The sequence below is a fragment of the Rhamphochromis longiceps genome, linkage group LG6 (genome assembly GCF_057381845.1).
Source record: "Rhamphochromis longiceps isolate RC_006_pf linkage group LG6, R_longiceps_female_GT1.1, whole genome shotgun sequence".
NCBI classification, from domain to species: Eukaryota; Metazoa; Chordata; class Actinopteri; order Cichliformes; family Cichlidae; genus Rhamphochromis; species Rhamphochromis longiceps.
Genome location: NC_140562.1, coordinates 37,941,353 through 37,963,576, shown reverse-complemented (window position 1 = coordinate 37,963,576; position 22,224 = coordinate 37,941,353). Strand labels below are relative to the sequence as shown.

At 38.1% G+C, this 22,224-nt stretch overlaps 2 protein-coding genes across 6 annotated transcripts; one reads left to right on the top strand and one right to left on the bottom strand.

Moving 5' to 3' along the window:
* Window positions 1–310: 310 nt before the first annotated feature.
* On the top strand, window positions 311–12,650 carry tmc5 (transmembrane channel like 5). Of its 4 annotated transcripts, none has more exons than XM_085410605.1 (21): window positions 315–650; window positions 1,116–1,308; window positions 1,889–2,088; window positions 2,284–2,352; window positions 5,672–5,788; window positions 5,926–6,028; window positions 6,311–6,389; window positions 6,499–6,780; window positions 7,316–7,449; window positions 7,732–7,876; window positions 8,007–8,159; window positions 8,467–8,633; window positions 9,516–9,591; window positions 9,718–9,815; window positions 9,899–9,994; window positions 10,138–10,213; window positions 10,643–10,776; window positions 10,968–11,141; window positions 11,321–11,399; window positions 11,547–11,639; window positions 11,728–12,644. In XM_085410605.1, exons 2-21 carry the CDS (start codon window positions 1,235–1,237, stop codon window positions 12,304–12,306), a joined length of 2,928 nt encoding a protein of 975 aa, XP_085266731.1. In that variant the 5' UTR covers window positions 315–650; window positions 1,116–1,234; the 3' UTR covers window positions 12,307–12,644. The 4 variants fall into 4 exon arrangements, with proteins under 4 accessions (XP_085266733.1, XP_085266732.1, XP_085266731.1 ...); XM_085410608.1 differs by having other exon boundaries at window positions 632–650; window positions 1,205–1,308; window positions 11,728–12,646; XM_085410606.1 differs by having other exon boundaries at window positions 312–1,308; window positions 8,470–8,633; window positions 11,728–12,649.
* A 1,086-nt stretch (window positions 12,651–13,736) lies between these two features.
* On the bottom strand, window positions 13,737–18,361 carry LOC146668642 (germ cell-specific gene 1-like protein). Of its 2 annotated transcripts, none has more exons than XM_085408715.1 (5): window positions 17,947–18,361; window positions 16,501–16,541; window positions 15,758–15,910; window positions 15,083–15,194; window positions 13,737–14,450 (listed from the first exon to the last, which is right to left on the bottom strand). In XM_085408715.1, the coding sequence occupies exons 1-5, from the start codon at window positions 18,240–18,242 to the stop codon at window positions 14,156–14,158; spliced, it is 897 nt and encodes a 298-aa protein (XP_085264841.1). In that variant the 5' UTR covers window positions 18,243–18,361; the 3' UTR covers window positions 13,737–14,155. The 2 variants fall into 2 exon arrangements, with proteins under 2 accessions (XP_085264841.1, XP_085264840.1); XM_085408714.1 differs by having other exon boundaries at window positions 16,501–16,548; window positions 17,954–18,361.
* Window positions 18,362–22,224: the final 3,863 nt, after the last annotated feature.

Below are 22,224 nucleotides of genomic sequence, written 5' to 3'. Positions count from 1 at the left end.
CTATGCTATGTAGTCATTTTTGTAGGATTTTTTAAGCGAATGTGCTAATTATACTAATATGACAGGTTTAAGTTTAAAATAGGTTTTAGTTAACTCACAGTCTCAAAAGAAAAAAACAAAATTATGAACATACAGATTACATATTATATTAGTTAGTTTCACAGTCACACAATATATTCCCAGTTTGTCTATGTTTGTCCTTTCACTTCATTAAAATGCTTGCTCACAACTCTTCCTTCCCTGTGTGGAGCATAGTAAACCCAATTCGCACGCTTATTTTTTCCGGTTTCCGACTATTTGTTTATTGGTTAGGTTTCATTTATCTGTCTGTAACAGGATTCAACCCTATAGGTCAGCCTTTTGAGCCTTATCACCTTAAGTTTTAATAAGGATGCTAAATAATTATTAGCACTGGCGGTTTAATTATTCATGTCACAATCTAGCGTAACCTTTCAATATCCAAGTGCCAGTCCAAAAGCAGCGGACTTTTACCTTTGTGAGCTCAGGCTAAACTTCCTGGTAGGAGGACAGTCCTTCTTTTTATGTCACTGACGGTAATTCAGAGATACTCCTCAGACTTTTAAGCTGCAACTCTGTATTGTCAGGACGCCCTTTTAGATATATTCTCTCCATTACAGGACAGTAACCAGGTAAGCAGAGGCTAATAACAGAGCAGAATGTCATTTGACAAGTTCTTTTAATCTTTACAGGTTTGTTATTATATGAGAACCTAACTCTAACTACACATTTCTTATAGGTTTCCTGTTTCCATAGTTCAGCCATCAGTCTGTTGTTTTCTGTTCATTGTTATATAAGACCGAGGTGTTCTCTTGCCATAATATAATGGTTTTTGTGAGAACCACAGAGCTATACCACTGCAACCAAACCTCTTTCCACAGGCTGAAACCAAACCTCCTACATGAATTTATAATGATCGGACCGAGCGCTCTAGAGATCAAATTGCACATGCTTTCTATGAAGCTGCCTCTATACAGAAAACTATGTGGTATTAACATGTTATACTACTTGTTTAGGTTTAGTCTTTAGCTTGATAACTTGACTTCAAGCACAATTCTATTGCTTTATTTTAATATTTGTCTTTTATATTGAATAAGTCGTTTACATTTTGCCACTTGACACCGAAATCCTCATATTGGGAGCGACTGGGGCATACTGAGCTGAGGAATCACTGCTGTCTCCAAAGAAAAGCAAACGGATCGATTTGAAGGATCTCATGACAAGTTACAGGAACGGGGGATTTTTCAACCATGCATACCATGACACCGAGACTCTGGAAATTGATAGAAGGTTTGTGTTTATATTATAACATAAAATTTGTTTTTGTCCTCAAATGTGCATCAGAGAAATCTTTTTTCCTGAAAAGTATAGAATTACAATTTGTCAAAGAATGTGTTTGTGAAGGAGTTTGAGTGGTGTGTTGTGTGTGCTTGTAGTAAGAGGAAGTACTGTGAAGAAAAGGTCAGAATGTCAAGCAAGCAAATGAAAAACTAGATTCAACAGGATCGCCTCAAGAAAAAGGCAACAGCGCGAATTTGTTATATATCTTTGCTTTATCCTCGGCTGGTTCATTTTAGTGTTAATCTTTTTGGTACAAGATTTAAGGTCTGAGGATTGTGGATGATTATATGAGAGCCCTAGAGTAAACTTTAGCATACTAGTCTCTGCAGTTTACTGTTAAAATGAGTCCAATACTCTATAAGACTGAATGTACTTTAAATTAAATAAAACCTCCACAGTTTAAATTCAAATAACTATATCGGTGACTTGAAGTTTCTGTTCTCTTCCTGATGTGATAACGTCAGTGCTCTTAGGTGTCATACATTTATATAATTTATTAATAATTTAATTTATTCTGTTTGGGCTCTAGGGCTTCCAGCAAAACCCATCATACTAACCCCTATGACAACAAAGACCCAACCTGGTGGGGTGACAGGGCTAGCAATGATGCTGCTATAGGGAGAGTGCCTCAAGGTGGCTGGCAGGAACAAAGCTGGAGGGGTAGAGAAAACATCCCAATGGATGCCATCTCCATACGCCCAAGGAGTCCTCCAAGGCACCATGGACCCAGTATGTGTATCACCTCTTTGTGGCCATGTTAAATTATTTAACTATAAAGCAACATAAAGTTTTTGTACACATTTGTGTTTGTTTGATTGAAAAAGTTGTGTTACTTGTTCAGCAGCTTCGTTTTTTGTATATGCCAGTGGATGTTGCTAAGTAACCTTTTGTTGATACTTCCTCTCTATCTCCTCTACATTTTAGATCACAGTATATTTGGGATGGACCCTGAATATAATCAGTCAAGATCTATTCCACTTCCATCGTCTTCAGGTAATACGCTTCATGACACTTAAGATTACACAGTTCCTTTATGGTATAACTAAACACACATTAATCTGTAAAGTTTCCATCACAGGATAATCATTTCACTCAAAAAAATCTGTTGTTGGATGAACACAATTTAATCATGGCGCCTTTTTCCACGTGATTTAACCAAGTACAATAACCGATTTTTGACCATGTCAAACCAACACATTTGGCATTTGGTGGCTTAATGTAATCAGATTATGTTGGATCAGCGTAGTATACTTACATTGACTTGAAGTGATTTATTTAAGTATGTAGAGTGAAATTTGTTTTAATTGATTCTACACAAGTTAAAAACTTTAGGAAAACGCAATGAAATCTTGTTGTTTGAACAACTACTTTGTTAATCAAGGCAATTACTGCTAGTCGTGCTCAATGAACCAATATGGGGGTTGATGATTTCATGGAGACAAACAACCATTTGCACTTATATTCATGGGTAATTTAGAATTCTTGCTGTGAGGCAACAGCACTAACCATCACGCCACCAAGCTGTCAATCCAGGCTTACCAAAACTAGGAAAGCTATGATTAGAAGGCTTGATGCAGAATTTTCTGTATGTTTTTGTCCTTGACAGGTTAAACCACAATAAATAGCGATAGCATACACGTGGTGTAGTTGTCTGCCTCTTAAAACTCCAGCGATTTTCCTGCAGTTTGACATCTAATGTGATCTTGTGAATTTTGTGAGTCCAGGCAACTAACCACTCTTACTAGATTGTATCATGTCATCTCAACAAGAACAAATTAAGTTGCTGAATTTCATGCAGATGCTACATGATTTAATTACATTCACCATTGAAACATGAAATTATTTAGTTCAAATTACAAGTTTGAATCTTGTACATGTAACAACCACCCAATTTCATTTTTTTTTGAGTGTTCAAATAACATTGCCATTCATCCTCATACTCATGTCTTCACTAGACTGTATCCTTAATTGTGGATATAATGGATGTCAACAATAAAAGCTACAAGGAAATTGGCATAGAAAATAAAACAGAGCAAAGGGGATTATTTAGTAAATGTTTTTTGCATGAAGTTGCATGTTTTTTGCATAAAAAGTTACAGCATACAGTAGAAGTGTTTGTTGGTCGGTTTTTCAACTACACTGAAAAAAAGGGATTGGCCAGCTCTTGGATTTATGTAAGTATCTTGTGTGTATTTAACACAAGTGCCTCATGCTTTAAAGTTAAGTGTAACTCTATAGTAACTCTATAGTGTAGAAACTACATAATATGCAGAGAGGGTAGATTAAATTGTTCATGTTTGAATCAGAATCAGAATCAGAAAGGGTTTTATTGCCAAATGTTGAGCAGGTTTACAACATTAGGAAATTGCTGCGGTGCTTCAGTGCAAACATGCTGTCATAAATTGCGCTTAAATAGACATGAAAAAATAAAAGTAAGAATAAGACTTAAAAGTGCTACGTAGAAAGATATATGCATGAGATATACATGAGATATATACATGAGAATAAGAATTAAAAGTGCTACGTAGAAAGATATATACATGAGTGCAGGTGGTGATCAGTGCCAAAACATGGAATCATGCAGTGAACACAGCGTAGGGTCATGAGCTAGTGGTGGGAACAGTCATACGGTTATTGTTCATGTGACCAACAGCGAGTGAAGTAAGTCAATAATATAGCAATGTTTACATCACACAGGATTTCAGTCTCGCACGCTTTGGATCGTGGTTTGACGAAGGCATCCATCTCAGTCAAGTCGAGCAGCCGCCTCTACTTTTTTGGTAAACCGAAAGAAGTAAATTGGGTGGTTGTTACATTAAAAAAGCCTACCTTTTAATTTGAACACAAAAATTTCATGTTTCTATCTTGAACGTAATTAAATCATGTAGGATCTGTATGAAATTCAACAACTTAATTTGTTCTTGTTGAGATGATCTGATACAATCTAGTAAGAGTGGCTAGTTGCTGGACTCATGAAATTACACAGACAACTACAAACACACCACATGTATGCTATCGCTTTTTATCATGGTTTAACCACATGTAATGGTGGCATTAGTGCTGTTGCCTCACGAAGGTCCTGGGTTCAAATCCACAATTTAATGTGAATGGTTGTTTGTCTCTGTGGTAGACTGGTGAGCTGTCCAGGGTGTTCGCTGCCGAGTGACCTATCACTTCAGGCTTATGCCCCTGAAAGATAGGAGGATTGTAGTTGTTGTAGACCCGTTCACTTTTTATAGTAACCAGACTCTAGACTTTGTTGAACATTATGTAATATGAAGACAACATGTAGTATTTAAGTGACCAAGTAGTACTGGGGTAAAAGTTATTGAATAGTGTTGAAATAAAATGACAAAATTGTGAAGGATTAAAATATTCCAAGAGCTCAACTTACTTCATCTAAACATGTTTCAGTTGTGTTTTCTGAACACAAAATGCACAGGTTTATTGAATAGGAATAAGTTGTGTTGATTTAACTCATTTGTCTAAGTTTCTGCCAAAGCAAAACATTTGTGTGCAACCAATGTCCACTATTGAATCAAGTAAATCCAACATGGCCTTTTTTTCAGTGTATAGTTTGATTACCATAGAACATGACACAGATATACAACTTTGATTTACATCTGTTTTCACTTGTCTAATATCTATTTCATCACCTATTACATTAAATACACAAGTAAACTGTATTAGCAACTGTTGGATGGACTGTCATGGAATCCATATAGATAGAAATTCAGGATGAATTATAACTATGTCTTCCATTTCCTCCCATTTTATTTAATCTTTATGCTTCTGAAAGACTAAAAAGAAATTCCAGAGTCATACCAAGACTAAAACTAATGCATGCAAATAATACACACAGACTGATACTCTGACAATAACTGCAAAGTAATACAGTTTGGTGGGCAATGGCACCAAGACCTTCAGTATCATAGCATTATATGAAATGAAAATAAATATGAAATCATAAATTCATCAGAAATAAAGATTTTGAACAAACAGTTGCATATTAGGACCCACATTAGTTTGTATATGGTGCTGTGTCCTGTACTATCAGCAGTGCTTTCTGTCAGTGTTTTTGCAGTCGATATTTATCTTTAGATTTATAAATAAGTAGCAGCTTATTGTTATTATAGAAAAGAGTAAGTGATAAAGGCTGCATAAACGGCTGCAGGTGTTACATTTAAAAATGCTACCCAGTTCATTTGCTGACTGTCACTCTGTTCTTGTATCAATCTCATGCTTTTGAGTTTGAAAATCCACAATAATCACAACAGAAGGCTGGCTGTCTTTTGCTTGTGTGCAAATCCAGGAAAAATGACAATGCGGTGGAGAGGAATAGCGATGAGAAGGATGAGCATGTTTCCTAATGCAGATCATACCCAAACAGCTTTCACAGAGGATGCCATCTGGAATGAGATGCAAAATGGTAAGCACACCTGAGGGGTGTCAGATTATCCTGTGGATTTTTGGATAGTGAATTATGACACCTGATATGTATTCTGAAAGGCAGTACTCGCAAAGATTTAACAGCCAGCACTTGTCTTGTCATCTTGTGTCTGGCAGAGCAACAAAACTTGCTCGAGGAACTTGCTGCTCTGTCAACACGAGACAGAATCCAGGCCATTCGGGATCTTCCAATGAGCTTTAAAGACAAGAAACATATCAGGTGGGTGAGCCACAAACAAATAAAGATGATAACAAAATCCTTCTCAGTGTCATTCGAAACATTTAGTTAAACATTGCATCCTGCTGGGAACCATAAACTAGGCTGTATGCAAATGCTTGGAGGCCACAGGTGTTGCAATAAAGATCTCTGAAGGAAGTATTTGTCCAACACAAATTACACAAGAAAGTACTAATTGAAGTCCAAAGGGGCTTCTACAGCCTGCAGAAACTTGTGATGCAGGTAATTTGCTTGACAAGGATCCCAATGGTTTTACTCTTACAGGAAAGAATTGGAATTACAGTCTTCCAAGAAGTCTCGCCAATTCACATGTTTGGCAGATTGCTCTGAAAAGCTGTCTCTGGTGAGTGTTTTATCTGTCATAAAAGCAACAGCTGCATCTCTTTATGAGCCTAGCTCATTCATAATTTGTGCTCATATGCTACATACAGAATGTTATGATCTTTTTTCAGTTTTCACGAAAATGCGGGTACCATGTAAAGTCAGCCAAGCAGACCCTGAAACTGTGGCAAGGCGCTATGAAAAGCATTGGTGGGAAGTTTGGGACCAGTGTTCTCACCTATTTTGTGTTCCTGAAGTGGCTTCTCATGTTTAACATTTTCTCATTCCTGGTCAACTTTGGCTTTGTCACCATCCCTCTGCTTGTTTACAAGCAAACCCCAAACATTTCTCAAATTGTGAACAACGTACCCCAAAATGTGACCTTCAGAGGACTGGAGATACTAACTGGAGCTGTAAGTAGTACATGCATTTATCTTCTGTTGAAGTCACAACCATCCTTATTTTAAAATTTAAAGCTAATTTAATAATTACCATTTAATTAAATGACTATGTAATATTTAAAGAGCTAATTATTTGGTTTATGCTCATGTCTGTGAAGGTTCTCAGTCATGGCTCATGCTCATGGCTCAAATCTGCATTATTTTGGATGCAGTTATTTGTTTTCCAACTTTGGATACAGTCTGGACAGATCACCAGTCTCACATCCACACCTATAGCCAGTTTAGTCACCAGTTAACCTAACATTCATGCACAAAGAGCACATGCAAACCCCAACCACAAGTGGGGTTTCGTCAAGTGGAGTGACAGTGCAACAGCATTTGTTTTCACAAAAGAAAATCTAAAACATGAATCTGCTCTAGATGGCAGATCATAATCAATTAGAACTAGCAAACACTGTTGATATGTATTATGTAATATCATGTTAGATGTTTTCTAATTCTCTCTGTACTGAGTGAACAAGAGTTGCATATATTTTGGATTTCCTAGGGTTACTTCAAGTATACGGTCATGTACTACGGTAGCTACAGCAATGAATCTCTGGTGGGTTACAACATGCAGCTGGCCTATTTCTTCACCATTGCAGTCTATATGGTGCTATGTGGAATTTCACTTATTTTCAGGTTAGTTAAGTCCTCATCATGCTAAAGATTTTACTCAAGTCCACAGGGAATTTGCTTTGTTATGACTCCTCAACATGCATGTGGGAGAAGAGGAGATAAGTTAAAAGAAAAAATTGATAAATATAATAATAAATTATTAGGAAATGTGAAAATTCTAATATAAGTATGCCAAAACAAGCAATCATAACATTGATTAATAGTTGTAGATATAAAAACTCTCATAGCTGCTCCAATAGCTCTGATTCTAACAATGATTCTGAATCTTGATTTGTCCACGTGCAGCATGGCAGTCAATTTCAAGAACAACTATGTACTAGCAGACTCGACATCAAACAGTGCATGGCAACTTCTTTGCACCTGGGATTTTAGTGTAACCAATGAGAAAGCAGTGAAACAGCGCAGGAACAACCTTTGTGTCCAGCTCAAGGTGACTTATAGCTTTTTTCTTTTTCTAAAAAATATCAAATGCTGAATTAACTGTGACAGATTGAAATTCTGTATTTTACACCTACATACACATCAGTATTTCATTGTTTGTCCTCTTGCTGCTCACTCAGGAGTCTTTATCAGAAACGGCCCAGCAGGAGCGCCTTACAGTCTCTGAAAAACTGAAGCACTATGGGATTAATTTTAGTTGCTGGCTTCTCTCCACAAGCTTGGCTTTTGGTTGTGCAGCCAGTATTTACTATCTCTGCGAGTATGAGATTGAGGTACATAAGTTAAAATGGAATAATTAGACTTTGGAATTACTTGTGTCTGTTAAATGTAGACTACAGGCAATGTGAATGCATATTTTTTCTCTAGAGAAATCACTTTTCTTGTTAGTAAAACTAGTAGAAACTAAAAAACATGTAAAAATATATACCTCACCTGTACTCTCAGAGCGTGAAAATCTAAACCAGGTGTCATAAATTTACTGAAAGTCTTGTCATTTACCAACAGTGCAGGGTTTTTATTGTTTCATTGCATACAGTATTTGTCATTATCCACTATCTTTACCTGTTTTATGTTTTACAGCAGGCAACAGAAAATGACAATTGGTCTCTGCTTGAGGAGGCAAAGACACTCCTGGTTCCCTTTGTGGTGTCTTTAATAAACCTGGTTATTCCACTCTTCTACTCCCTCTTCAACAAATTTGAGCATTACTCCACCCACCGCAAACAGATATATGCTCTGTTGATCAGGTGAAATAAAACAATATATGTATATAAATATGTCTATGTCTATGTCTAGATAGATAACAAAATACAGATATCTTAGTTTACCATTAGACCGGAAATAAGGAGGCAACTAACCTTGTTTTGGTGTGCCTATGACATCATCACAGAGTCACCAGCATGGTAGCAGGCTCCCAATCTTGTTAGAGTTAATTGCAGTGTAATTTGTGGGCTGTGTTATAAAACAATGTAGGACTTCCTGAAGTATAGTGAGAAGACTGGGAGTGCTAGGATCTAGGAACAGTTCTAGGACCAGGCTTAAACAAAAGTATATATAAAGTATAGTGGTATCTATGTAAAGCCATGACTGTATATATGTAAAGTGGTGCAGCTATCGACACATCTATAAATTTATAGACCATAAATGCCTTAATGGTCTTGCTCCCCCATACCTTTCCGAGTTACTTCAGCCTTATATTCCTTCGCGGACCCTTAGATCAGCTGCTTTTGGTTGTCCCAAAATCTAGGCTAAAACAAAGAGGAGAACGAGCCTTTTCAATTATGGCTCCAAAACTTTGGACTACGCTGCCTTTAAATATTAAACAGGCATCTTTGTTTCCTGTTTTTAAGTCGCTTTTGAAAACACACCTTTTTTCGATTGCGTTCAGACTGGTGTGAGTTGATATGTTTATTATGTGTAGTATTGTGTTTTTATGTGAGTGTCAGTGGCTTCATCTTGTGTTTTACTCCTTTGTTTCTGTACAGCACTTTGGGAAAACTTTCTGTTTTTAAATGTGCTATATAAATAAATTGGATTTGGATTTGGATTTGGACATCTAGCACAAAGCAAATATAATTATTTATTTAACCAATAATAAAAATTGAAATACTTTCTTTTTTCACATACAGAAATGTCTTTCTCAAGATGTCCATTCTGTCTGTTTTGTGTTATTATTGGATGAATAAGGTGCCTGCTAAAGGTTCAGTAAGTAATAAATATCCATTTATCTATTTATTTGTGTTTTTTAAACACAACATACGTTTATTTTATCTGTCCCTACTTTATTCATTAGGCATAGACATTCATTTGTGAATTTGTTTCATTCATCAGGGTTGGGAGTCCATGGTAGGGCAGTCTTTGTACCGTCTGGTCCTTTTTGACTTCCTTTTCCTGATGTTGGGATCTTTCTTTGGAGAGTTTCTTAGCAAGTGAGTTATAGAATTTCAATTCATATTTTATATTGTTAGATGAACCTATGTTTAAAATCACATACTCAATTTCTGTCTAATAGTGTGATCGGGACAAAATTAATACCACGCATGGGGGTTCCTGAGTTTGACGTAGCCAGAAATGTGCTTGAACTCATCTATTCACAGACGCTGGCCTGGTATGAACCATATGAACAATACATTCGACATTTCATAAGTTCTAGCAGTGTGTCAGTGGATTTTAGTCAAATCTTATGTTATCTATCTTGATCTTGGACCTTTTTAAATTATTTAAATGCAATCGTCTATTTTCTCTCCACAGGATTGGAATCTACTTCTCTCCTCTGCTACCTGCCATGCAGATTTTCAAATTCTTCATCCTGTTTTATCTAAAGAAGGTAAATGCTGCTACCAGGACTGCTCCATGCTCCATAAGGGTCATGTTACTCTATTTGCACACCTCAGTCAATAATTAATTAAAATCCTTTCATCACATTGAATGGATGCTTTATTTTGGGTAATGGAAAAGACAGCCTGGGTTTCGGATTTAAGGAGTAACCATTATGGTTTAATGGTACCAGACAAGATCAATCAATCACTGAAATTTAATGAACTTTGTAGGATTTGTAATTTGATCTAGGCCGGATCTGCTGATGCTGTGTGTTTCATGAACCTGCTGAATGATCTTTTAAAAAGTCAATTCCAAGCTCTGTTTTCTGTTATGGCTCACAAGTTTATTAGCAAAGTTACTACAAAAATAAATCAATATATTTGTTTATGGATGTGTATTTATGGGGTAGTACAAGTTTGGTTTTTGCACTTCTCAGGTCAGTCTCACACATAACTGTCAGCCCCCACGGCGATCTGGCAGAGCAGCTCAGATGCAAACCATCTTCATCTTCCTTCTCTTCTTCCCGTTCTTCGTGGGAGCCCTGTCAATTGTTGCATACACTGCCTGGAGGTAAGAGGACATGACTTCAACTGTTAAAAAAGAGAAAAATATATCCATCAATTCTATTTTATTCTTTTCTAAGCTAAAATAAAATAATATATTTATATATATTTGTCTTTGATTAATAATGCATTTTGTACTGAAAACACAGAAAGGTTCCAGTCTCAGTCTTGTTTTGTTCACTCTGTCTTGCTCCATAGCCTGACTCCCTCAAAGTCCTGTGGCCCTTTTCGTGGACTCAACAATTCCTTCAGTGCGGTTGATGTCTGGATAGATGATCTAAAAAACATCACTGGCTCTCAGTGGGTCGTCGAGATTTACAATAATGTCATCCGGAGTGAAATCTTCTATTTTCTAATCACACTCATCATCCTGTAAGTGCATAGTGCAAGTGCTGTCTTATGTACACAGCATGTACTTTGTAACGTTGACCGAAAAAGTCCAAGCCATGTTTTGCATATAACTGAGCTTTGCATATAAATGCACATATGTACTGATGCAAAATTTGTGTCATTAAGCAAATGGTTTTCCTGTGTGCAATTTTACTGCTCAGTGTCATCATATACATATTGTGGCAAGTCACTAATGGTCGAAAGGAGCTTATTCGTCATCTGAGACAACAGATTGTCAATGTGAGTTTGTTCTAGAAACTGTTTCCCTTAATATATGTTTCACCAGACATCAGGAACAAGTGGAACTTATCTAGTCTTGAATACATTTACATTTTTTTTATGTTTTTGTTTTTGTTTGCCTGACTGCTTCTGTTTCCCTCCCACCAGGAAGGGAAAGACAAGTCCTTCTTGTTAGAAAGGTTACAGGACCTTCAAAAATCTATCCCAAACAAAAACACCAAACAGAAGAAACAAAAAGGGGTTTGTTGTTAAAATTATTTCATGCTGACATCACTTTGCATGTAGAAGCTTGTTATCAGCCTTACTGAATATTTTATTTACTGTTTAGAGCATGAAACAGCATTCATATGATCACTCATCTGGTGATCAGTCCAACTCAAATGCCATGGTTCAAGCTTTACTTGCACGTCAGCAACTTGAAGAGGAGGAGAAAAGATACAGCATTGGTGGAGTACCTGTTCCTTCTGAAATGTCTAACTCTAGTTCTCTGATGCAAGCCATGTTGGCCCGTCAACTAGCTGACCAGGAGAATGAAGATCAGTATCCGATGCATGATGAAAACCCATCATCTTCCAGTGCACTTGCTCAGGCCATGGCAGCCAGAAACAGGGTGGAGGATGAAGACAATAATCAATATGACATTTTCAACAGATCCAGTGCCGTCACACAGGCCATGCAAGCCAGAAGAAGAGCAGAGGACACAGAAGATGACATGGGTGACCTGCCGCATCCAGTGTCAAGTGTCATGATGCAGGTCATGCAGGCCAGGCAGCAAGCACAGGAAGATGACAGAATTCAGTGGATGACTGCTCCACCACAAAACCCTGGGCCTTCAGGCTCTAGTGCTCTTATCCAGGCCATGCTAGCCCGGCAGGCGGCCCAGAATGAATACGATGATGGTTACTGAACAAAATGCTGAGTTTTATCTTACAGTGATGAAAAAACAGATGTATGAAAAACATCCACGTGGCTTTTTAAGACTGAATTTGCACTTTGCGAAAAATATATGAAAGAGATGAGTGTGCAGGTCCACCTCTTAATTCAACTTTTATACAAGTAAATTTTGAAATCTTTCTATGATGGTATGTCAGCCTTGTGTGATGAGTAATCCTAAACATAAATTTGTGCCATTTGTAATGTAAATGTTGTATAAGTTGTTAATTGTTGCACATAATGAAATGTGAGCTAGAAAAGGCAAAATAAAGGCAAATGTTAAAAAAAAAATGCCCCTGCAAAATTTGTTACAGTTGTTACTGGAGTGAAATGTAATTTTCCCAAGTGGCTGATAAAGACAACACTGCTCTTCAGGAACTATGCATACATTGCTACATTTGATTTCCCCCCCCCAAACGACAGCTCTTGTTCTGGACATTTTTAGAACACTCTCCAGAAACAGGAAAAAAAATACTAGGTTGAATATTATTTCTTTTATTTGTGCAAAAAAAAAAAAAAAAGCTTCACTAAAAAATACTGAAATCAACTTTGTACTATTTTTACAGTTCAAAAATGTAACTGAAAAGGTTTAATAAACTGTGTGTTCTATATTTGTATCATACTAAAAACACCAGATGTGTTTTGTGGTGAGAAAGTAACAGTCAATCAAAACACAATTTTGAAATGGGGAACTTTAATAGTCATCATACTTGCTTGAAACACTCCGCAGAGCCTTTTTACCGTCATGAATTTTCTACTTTTCTCCAGTTAAAGCAGAATCATCAAATGAAAATGACTTACACTGTTAGAAATGTGGTGTACTGACTGTGATTACTCCAATAGTGCTAGTGTTTAGCACTATTGGAGTGTTGGAGAGTTGGGAGTTCGCCTTGTAGTCCAAAGGTTGCTGGTTCGAGCCCCGGCTTGGACAGTCTCGGTCGTTGTGTCCTTGGGCAAGACACTTCACCCGTTGCCTACTGGTGGTGGTCAGAGGGCCCGGTGGCGCCAGTGCCCAGCAGCCTCGCCTCTGTCAGTGCACCCCAGGGTGGCTGTGGCTACAATGTAGCTTGCCATCACCAGTGTGTGAATGGGTGGATGACAGGTTGTGTAAAGCGCTTTGGGGTCCTTAGGGACTAGAAAAGCGCTATATAAATACAGGCCATTTACCATAGTGTTTATGGGAATTTTGTTCTCTGCGGTAAATTTCTTTCCAGTTTAAAAAAAAAAAAAATTCTAGTCCATCAAAAGTGTTTTGCAAATGATCGTTTGACCTTTATGACACCATCAAACTTAGCCAAGGTGAACATTCAAAAGAAAAATGATACATTATTACCAACAATCATGCTGTGTACAAACTTTACATCTATTTTACAATAAATAGTACCATAAATACTGTAAACAGGCACATCATTTGCAGTATACATTTATGGCTTTGATTCGCAAGAATGAAAACCCAGTTAGATTTTCTGACTGAACATGTCTAATAAGGCTAGAAGCATTAAAGAGACACTCATTCTTTTGAAACAGTATAGATACACTTAACATTACATTTTAAATCTACATCGTGGTAAGCTGCACAAAAGAAAAAACACCTTCATGTCCACTTTTAGCTGCAATTTTCCAACTTTAAACTTCTATGACTTAAACTTTCATGATGGGTTTTCATTAAGGCAGTACTTAAATGTGTCAGACAGGGCTAACACCGCGGCCTGTTATCTTTGTAGGTGTTTGTCCCACAGTGAAAACTTACCAAAGACAACTATGCGTCAGTCCAATGAGATGCCACATTAAGAGAAATGCTGCCACCTACTGTCCTTTCTCACTCAGCACTGCTCTTCCCCCAAAGAATTTGCAATGTCACTGAAGTCCAGCGAGTCACCTGGTATAGGAGTTTTCCTGCCACTTTTTATGGTCTGACTAGAGTAATAATCCACAGATTTGGAGATTGAGTGCACAGAGTGCTCCCGGAAATATCCGAATGCCTCCCGTGCGTCCTCCTCCCTGATGCTTTGCTCGAAGGTCTTGCGTTTGTGTCTGAACTCAATGACGGTCTTTGTATAGGAGTTGAGGGTGGTGACAGATGCACCCATACAGCAGGTGAAGGAAGCCCAGGCCATGCTGATATAAAACAGCAAGAGAATTCATATTTTAATAAACAGATGTGGTAGCTGAAAAAAAAAACTAACAAAAAAAGTGAAAACCTAATGGTGCGCTTCAGTGTGGTGAGGCATTCTGACGTTTTACCCTCAATACCGTGACACTGTATTTGGTAAGATTAGTGCCAATCACTTTAAGTCCCCCTGGTCTCCTCAAACAGGCTGGTTCGCATGTGAGGTCAGACAATCAAATCATCATCCCATGTTGTTTTCATGCAGACTGGATAATTCCCACAGAAGGTCAAGAATTGTTTAGCCTCCAAAATGAATTTTCAGCATACTGTGCACATTGTAAAGGAGTAAAATATTATTCCCTTATGCAATTCTAATCACACCCGCACTGGGGCTTTGGACACCAAAGCCTAATCCTACCATAACACGAGAGCTTTGGGCTTTTTTCATTACAGACAGTGATGCTGAAGAGAGGTGAGATCAGCGCTTCTGCTGACAGTGTGAGGCAGCACAGACATGCAGAGTGGACTTCTTCATCTTGTTTCTTAAAGAACGATTTGACTTAACTCTATCTATGTAACACTATAAATAACACAGCGTATAAAATTATCTGTATTGAGGTGGATGTTTGCAGAGTCTTACCAGAACGACCAGCCATAGTCCCAGTTGTAGGGCCTCCAATCTGGTGGGCCAAGGCTGACGGTGACCTGGAAAACCTGTGTGTACATGACATGAGCCACCATGCCAAGAAGACCTGAAATCATATGCACAGTATATTGTTAGTAAGCTTTTCTGATTGATTCAGTGTACAAACAGAAAAGAAGAACAGTATTAAAAAAATACTTCGATGATTTCTTTCGAGTGCAGAATCAACCCTTTCCATGGGTATGGAAATATGAATATCCTAAGTAAAAACAGTGATGTTATCCAGGTATAGATAACCTTAAATCCCCATCCATGTAATTTACTAAGGTTCATTTACAAACTGTTATTTTGGGAAAAGAAGTGAAAAACATATTCAGCTGACCCTCTGCTTTCTTCTCAAGGCTTCTGTTTCTTTTTTAGATTTTGAATTGAGTTCAGATTTACTTCTGATCATTACAAGGAAACCAGAGGGATGTTTCTCTGGTTCAAGAACAACAGCTCCCTCCTTATTAACAGATTAACCAGGATATGTGTGTTATGTTGTATTTCAAAAGCTGGCTTACAAAGATAAATGACAATCTTAGAAACCAGAAGCAAATACTTGAATACAGTACACTGCAGGAAATGTCACAAAAGCATTAAAGTTAGTGAAAAATAGAATCAAGCACATACCTGAAAGTACTGTAAAGATGGCAGCAAAGGCATTGAGTTTGAGTCCATCAATGACATTGCTGGAGTGCACTAGCTCCAAACACATGAGACTGAAGCCAACCACCAGCAGAATAATGTACAACATCTCAGAAACAAGTGACAACCACAGCATCCCTGAAAAATGCCCAAAAAGCAAACAAGAAATGCACAATAACATAAATTAAGATGGAGATTCTTTATCAAAGGGAAGATTTTGATTTATTGTCACCTAACATCTCAATCTCACTGGTTAGTCAGACTTAATGTGGGGTGAAAGTAACATGACGATCTCATATGAAGTGCTACTTGAACTGATGTCAAAGCTTTCCGGTTTACAGAAAGCTTTATTCAGCCTTCCAATTAATCTAGTGGAATATAATCTGGCTGCACATGATGATCAGACATTTCAACTCCTCTTCACTCCGCTTCTCGATTTTTTGCTTTTCTTGACAGATTGACAGGAACTAAGCATTTCTCAAGTGAAAGTGTCATCGCAGCTAAACATCTGTGAAACTTTAAACTGAATGTGTGAGCCCTCCTTCATGATTTCACATTAAAACATTCTTGAACTGACAGTTGCTGATTAGATCAGAACGGACCAAGATGTTACAGTGATGCAGAAATATTCACAAACATGGGGAAGTACAGCTCAGTGAATGAAAATAGGGTAAGAATTAGAGGGCTTAAAGAGTTGTGATAACCAAGGTAACGCAGATAGCACTCACCTTTTTCTGATGCAGGGGCTAAATCAATAAAACTTCGACATCTCTCACCTAGAAACACAGCAGAAGATGACATGCTGTCATGATTTATTATTTATTACTGATCATATATATATATATATATATATATATATATATATATATATATATATATATGGACTTTAAAAACACAGGTAGGCTCAAAAACTGTGGCATAATGACAGTCTGTGACAAACAGGATACAAAATAACCATTGACACTAAGGATTCCTGCAGACATGATGTTTTCCATCTGTTGACCAGAGCATGCCACTGGATTTGTTGCAAGTGGAACGCTTTAATCAGGTAGAAGGAGGGTGGCAACAGCTGTTTTGAGGAAAAACTCATCAAGGCCTCTGTTACGTAATCCTTATTAACTCAAGCTGTCTCAGCACCCCCTTCCTCCTCACCATCCCACAGTCACTTGATGAGATAAAAATGTGTTATTGCAATTGCTTCTTGGATATTTTGAAACTCTGGTTTGTTTCTAGTACATCACAAAAACACAGATTATCAGCACAGGTTGTCATGGCGTATTACAGAGCTGACAGACAGATGCTTCAGTAATTCCTTATCCAGCTGTAATAAACTAAACAGAGAGAGGACTAATCTGGGCTGATCACACCTTTTGTCCCTGAACTTTTCATGGTCATGATCACTCCTCTGACACACGTATAATCCACCCTCTTGAGCCCTCTGTTATTAATTTACAATACTCCATAATGGTCAGACTTAGTGAGTAACTCAAGCAACACACCATTCAAGTCCCAGGCAGCCGGCCAGCTGGGGATCTAAGTGCTATTTTGTCTCCCTTAAAAAATAAATAATGATGAAAAAGTGAATTAAATGATTTCAGACTCAAGTGCTGCTGCTTACTTTTCTAAGGCATAATGACACAAATGGAAAGCCATTAAAAAAATAAGGAAAGAAAATCTCTGAAGGAGCAGCCAATCTCCATTTTAACTAAGTGTTGTATTTTGACAAAGGAGGAGATTAAAATGACAAGTTTATAAAAATTACTATTTGCTGTTTTTTTTTGTTTTTGTTTTTATTTCTTTGGCTATTTTAAATGTTGAATGGTTGTTCATTAATGCTTACATCAGCTCAGGTGTTGTCAAGTTTGATGACAATTATAAACAATTAAAACTAAAGATTAAAAAAAGATTATAAATAATAAGAAAAAATAGCTCCAAATGGTTAAAGTCTTTACACTGATTTCAAAGCCATTCCTTCGTAATCATGAATTGGCGCATGTGCCATTTTTCTTCACTTACAGAAGCTTTTATTGCCGAGATTATCGTTGTGTTACATGAATAGTTATGTGTTTCTCTTAAGTTAGGAAAAAGAACCAAAGTAGTATGTAATCATTCCAGCTGCTGTGTTAACTAATAAAAAACATTCACGCACTACACACACACACACACACACACACACCTTACTTTCATCGTGAATATTTTCCTCGCATGAGATCCAGATTCCAGTGTGGAACTGACGGAACAGGAACCTGTCGTCGCCTGTCTCCCAGCTGTACACCACTTTGTTGGGGTCCGTTTCGTTCACCCCGTAGTCTATACACTGGTGCGTCCGCAGCTTGCTGCACTTTGGCTTGGGCACTCTCTGCGTCCCGACGCACCAGTAAGTAGTTATAAACGCGGTTATGGAGAAAAACAGCGCGAAGAAGTTCAAGCTAAGCGACAGAAGGGTCCTGGATCGGCGGCTCATCCTCATTGTCTGCGTAAAGGATGAGGCAGCGCGCGGCGTTCCGAAAAGTTCATGGGTGCGAAGTAGGAGGGACGCGCGAGCCGCAGCTAATTTCCAAGCACAACAGGTGAGGCGATGATCACATTCGGCACTCGGCAGTTTTCAACAACTTCCACTGGTGCACAAAGTGCAAACATCATCTCCGAGAGAGCTGAGCTGTGCGCCAAAATATCACATTTCCGTCATTTTCACACGCGCTGCCCCACGAGTGTCCACCCTATAGGATGTCACGTTGCGTGAGGATTTGTCCAAGTTTGACCAAGGATTTTCTTATGACGCTCTCTCTCCCGGACTCCCTCTCGCGGTCATTTACGCCTCCCCTCCCTCCATGCCTAAAATTTATCAGCTGCAAGACGATTATCAGACTGATGCGTAGGAAGTTACCACGGAAACGTTGAAATAAGATGCAGCAAGAGTTGAAAAGTGAAAGCTGTAAGAGGCTATTCAGGGATATGTGAGTGTATTTTCACGAAGCGGAAAATTAAAATAAAAAAATCTCAGACCTATAAAACAGTTCACATGGAGAGTTCAGCTTCAACAAGCTATTTTAAAGCAATACGGCAAAAAGAGACTTTCTTCTGACATCTCAATAGTCCTCTATTTGGAAACCACTTTGTAACTGTATTCTTTAATATAATAATAGTGGCTATTTTGCCTTAAGATGAATGATAATAATGCTACACCTAGAGGACAATAGCCTATTTAGCACAATGAAAATTACTGACGTGAGGACGTGAAAAAAATAAAACTCAACAATAAATGAACCTCATGAAGTTTCGGTTAATTTTATGTTGTGACCAGTGACAATAACTGTAAATAATCAGTCAATTAACTTAGCAAAAGCTGTTAAAACTTATTAAAAATGTAATGCAGGAAATGTTTTCAGATGTGTATCTGTCGATCTTAATTGAAGAAGACTCAGTGAAAGAATTATTTTTAATTTATTTTTGTTTGAAAAAAGAGTATCAGACTTAAAACATTACAGATGAATAAAGAATATCTATGATGTCCTCACCAGTTCATTCAGTTCTTAAAATGAATGAAATCTAATAGAATTCAGTTGCATAAGAGTTCATTTGAAATTCATTGCAACACTTTCTACTTCTTGCCTTCATTTCTGAGAGTTGGTTTTGTTTTCAGAGAAGCTGACCTGCGCGCTTGCATTTAGAGGGAGGTCATGTGGGGAGGATGATGAGCCTGCAGCTGCTCCGGACAAAATCAAAAGTGAGCAGAGCTCAACAGACTTGAGCTCTGCTCACTGATATAAGCAGAGAAAACTGCAGACTCTAGAGGCGAGGTGCCGAGTCCTCAGAGAATGACTTCTAATCTGAATTTTGCCGGAAACGTGCTTATCAAACAAACAAAAAAAAAAAAACTGGTACAGTATATATTTACTGTACAGTAAATATTTACAACCCCAGGGGAAAAAGAGGGCAAATAGGCCTGCCATCTCTGTTAGCTCAGCAACATGCTGTCATTTTCAGCCTGGGAAGCTAATCCGCACTTCAACATGACTATGAAAACTGATAAAATAGGCCAGAGCATGTTTACCAGAGTGTCCCAAATACTCATGAACAAACTGCTAGTCATACTAGAGTAGCAGGGCAAGGTAGTAAACACCTTATAAGATCAAAGATGATTAAGACGTGAGGAAAACATTTGTTGTTGTTGGTTTAATCTTTAACTGACATCTACCAGTCCTCAAAGGGTTACAGGCTCTGGGACTCCAGTGAACCACAGTGGGAGCCATTATCCACAAATGGAGAAAACTTGGAACAGTACTGAGCCTTCCCAGGAGAGGCTGGACTACCAAAGATTCAGAATGTGTTGATAATTAATCCAGGAAGCCACACACACACACACACACACACACACACACACACACACACACACACACACACACACACACACACACACACACACACACACACACACAAAGCCAGAAAAACACCTAAAAAACTGCAGGCCTGACTTTCCACAGTTAATGTCAGTGTTCATGATTCAAAAATAAGGAAGAGACTGGGCAAAAATGGCGAATTGGGAGAATTCCAAAGAGAAAAGTCAAAGTCAAAGTCAAAGTCGACTTTATTGTCAATTCTGCCACATGTACAGGACATACAGAGAATAGAAACTTCGTTACTCTCAATCCCTAGATAAAATAGAAAATGAACATTTAAATATAAGAGTGATTAAAAATGCAAGTAAAATATTTTAAAGTAAAAAAAAATTAAATAATATAATACAATTTTACATATAACAAGAAAGCTATACAATATACAATATAAGGGTAAATGACATTGAGTGCAAACCAGGCAGAGTAGTGCAAATAGGCAAATAGTGCAAATGGAGATTTGGTAATGTACGGTATGAGATAGTGTAACACAAAGTCTTATGAGGTAATGGCAGTCCAATGCTCCACAAAGTGACTGGTAACTGGTGCAGGCCAGTGAGTGAGTCAGAGAGTGTGTGTGTGTGAGTGTGTGTGACAGAGTTCAGTGAGACCGTGGAGGAGAGAGGGGAGAGGGGGCAGAATCGGGAGGGAGTTAAGCTTCCTGACAGCCTGATGGATGAAGCTGTCCTTCAGCCTGCTGGTCCTGGCCTGGAGACTCCGCAGTCTCCTCCCTGACGGCAGCAGCTTGAAGAAGCTTTGCATTGGGTGCGTGGGATCAGCCGCTATGCAAAGGGCTTTTTTAGTCAGACGGGTGCTGTAAATGTCCTGGAGGGAGGGGAGAGAGACACCAATGATCCTCTCTGCAGCTCTCACTATGCGTTGGAGGGTTCTATGACAGGACTGCTGACCAAGAAGAACACAAAGGTTCGTCTCACATTTGCCCAAAACAATCCCCAGGACTTTGGGGAAAATATTCTGTGGACTGATGAAACAAAAGCTTAATGTTTATTGGAAAGTCGGAGTCCCGTTAAATAGGCATAACCATGAACCATGAATGTGCTACCATAAAATCCTGAAGAAGAATGTCCAGCCATTAGTTTGTTCCCTATAAAGCATAGCACACTTGGGTTTTATAGCAGGACTAGAATGGCGAGTCCATAGCAAGTCCACCTAAATGAATGCTTTGGAGTAGCCTAGTCAAGCTCTACACTTAAATTCTATTGAGATGCTTTGGCATAATCTGAACTTGGAAAGGCAGCGACTGTCTTCTTGTAGTATCTCGAAGACGTTTCACTCAAGAAGCTCCCTCAGTTCTTCTCGGATGAGAAGTAAAAGTCTTCAAGAAAACTTAAGAAGTCTAGTTATTTTCTTTCAAAGCTACTTAGGCTAGAATGACCTGGATAACTAAGAACCTACACGGACACTTTGGCATAATCTTAAACAGACAGTTAATGCTTAAAAAAACCTTCCAAAGTGGCTGAATTAAAATAATTCTGCAAAGAACAGAATACCAAATCCCCCCTACCATGATGTGAAAGACTCACAAATACTTGATTGCAGTTCTTGTTGCCAAGGGTAACACAACCAATTATTAGGTTTTTGGGGCAATTACTTTTTCCACATAGGTTTGGATAACTTTTCTCTCTTAATAGATGAAATCATCATTTAAAAATGGCATTTTGTATTCATTTGGGTTGTTTTTTTTCTGCACTACAGTTCTTCAATCTGAAACATATTGTTGCATATGTGAAAAATGTGCAACAAACTAAGAGCTCAGGAGTCAAATAATTTTTAAGGCCCTGCACTTGTCTACAGTATGGTAAACTGCTTATGACATCTCTGTGATGGTCATAGGCCGTCTCTTAAGCTCGTGACAAGAAGTTAATCCACGCTTTTAAGTTAACCAGTCTTTTCCTGTAATGTGGGAAATCCAATCACACATCCAACCAAGACTTTGAGCACAATAATTCAGTTCGTAAATGTGTCAGAGAGTTTTGCTATGCACACGGCATCCACCAACGGAAATTAAGACTGATTCAGTATTCATATCAACATAGT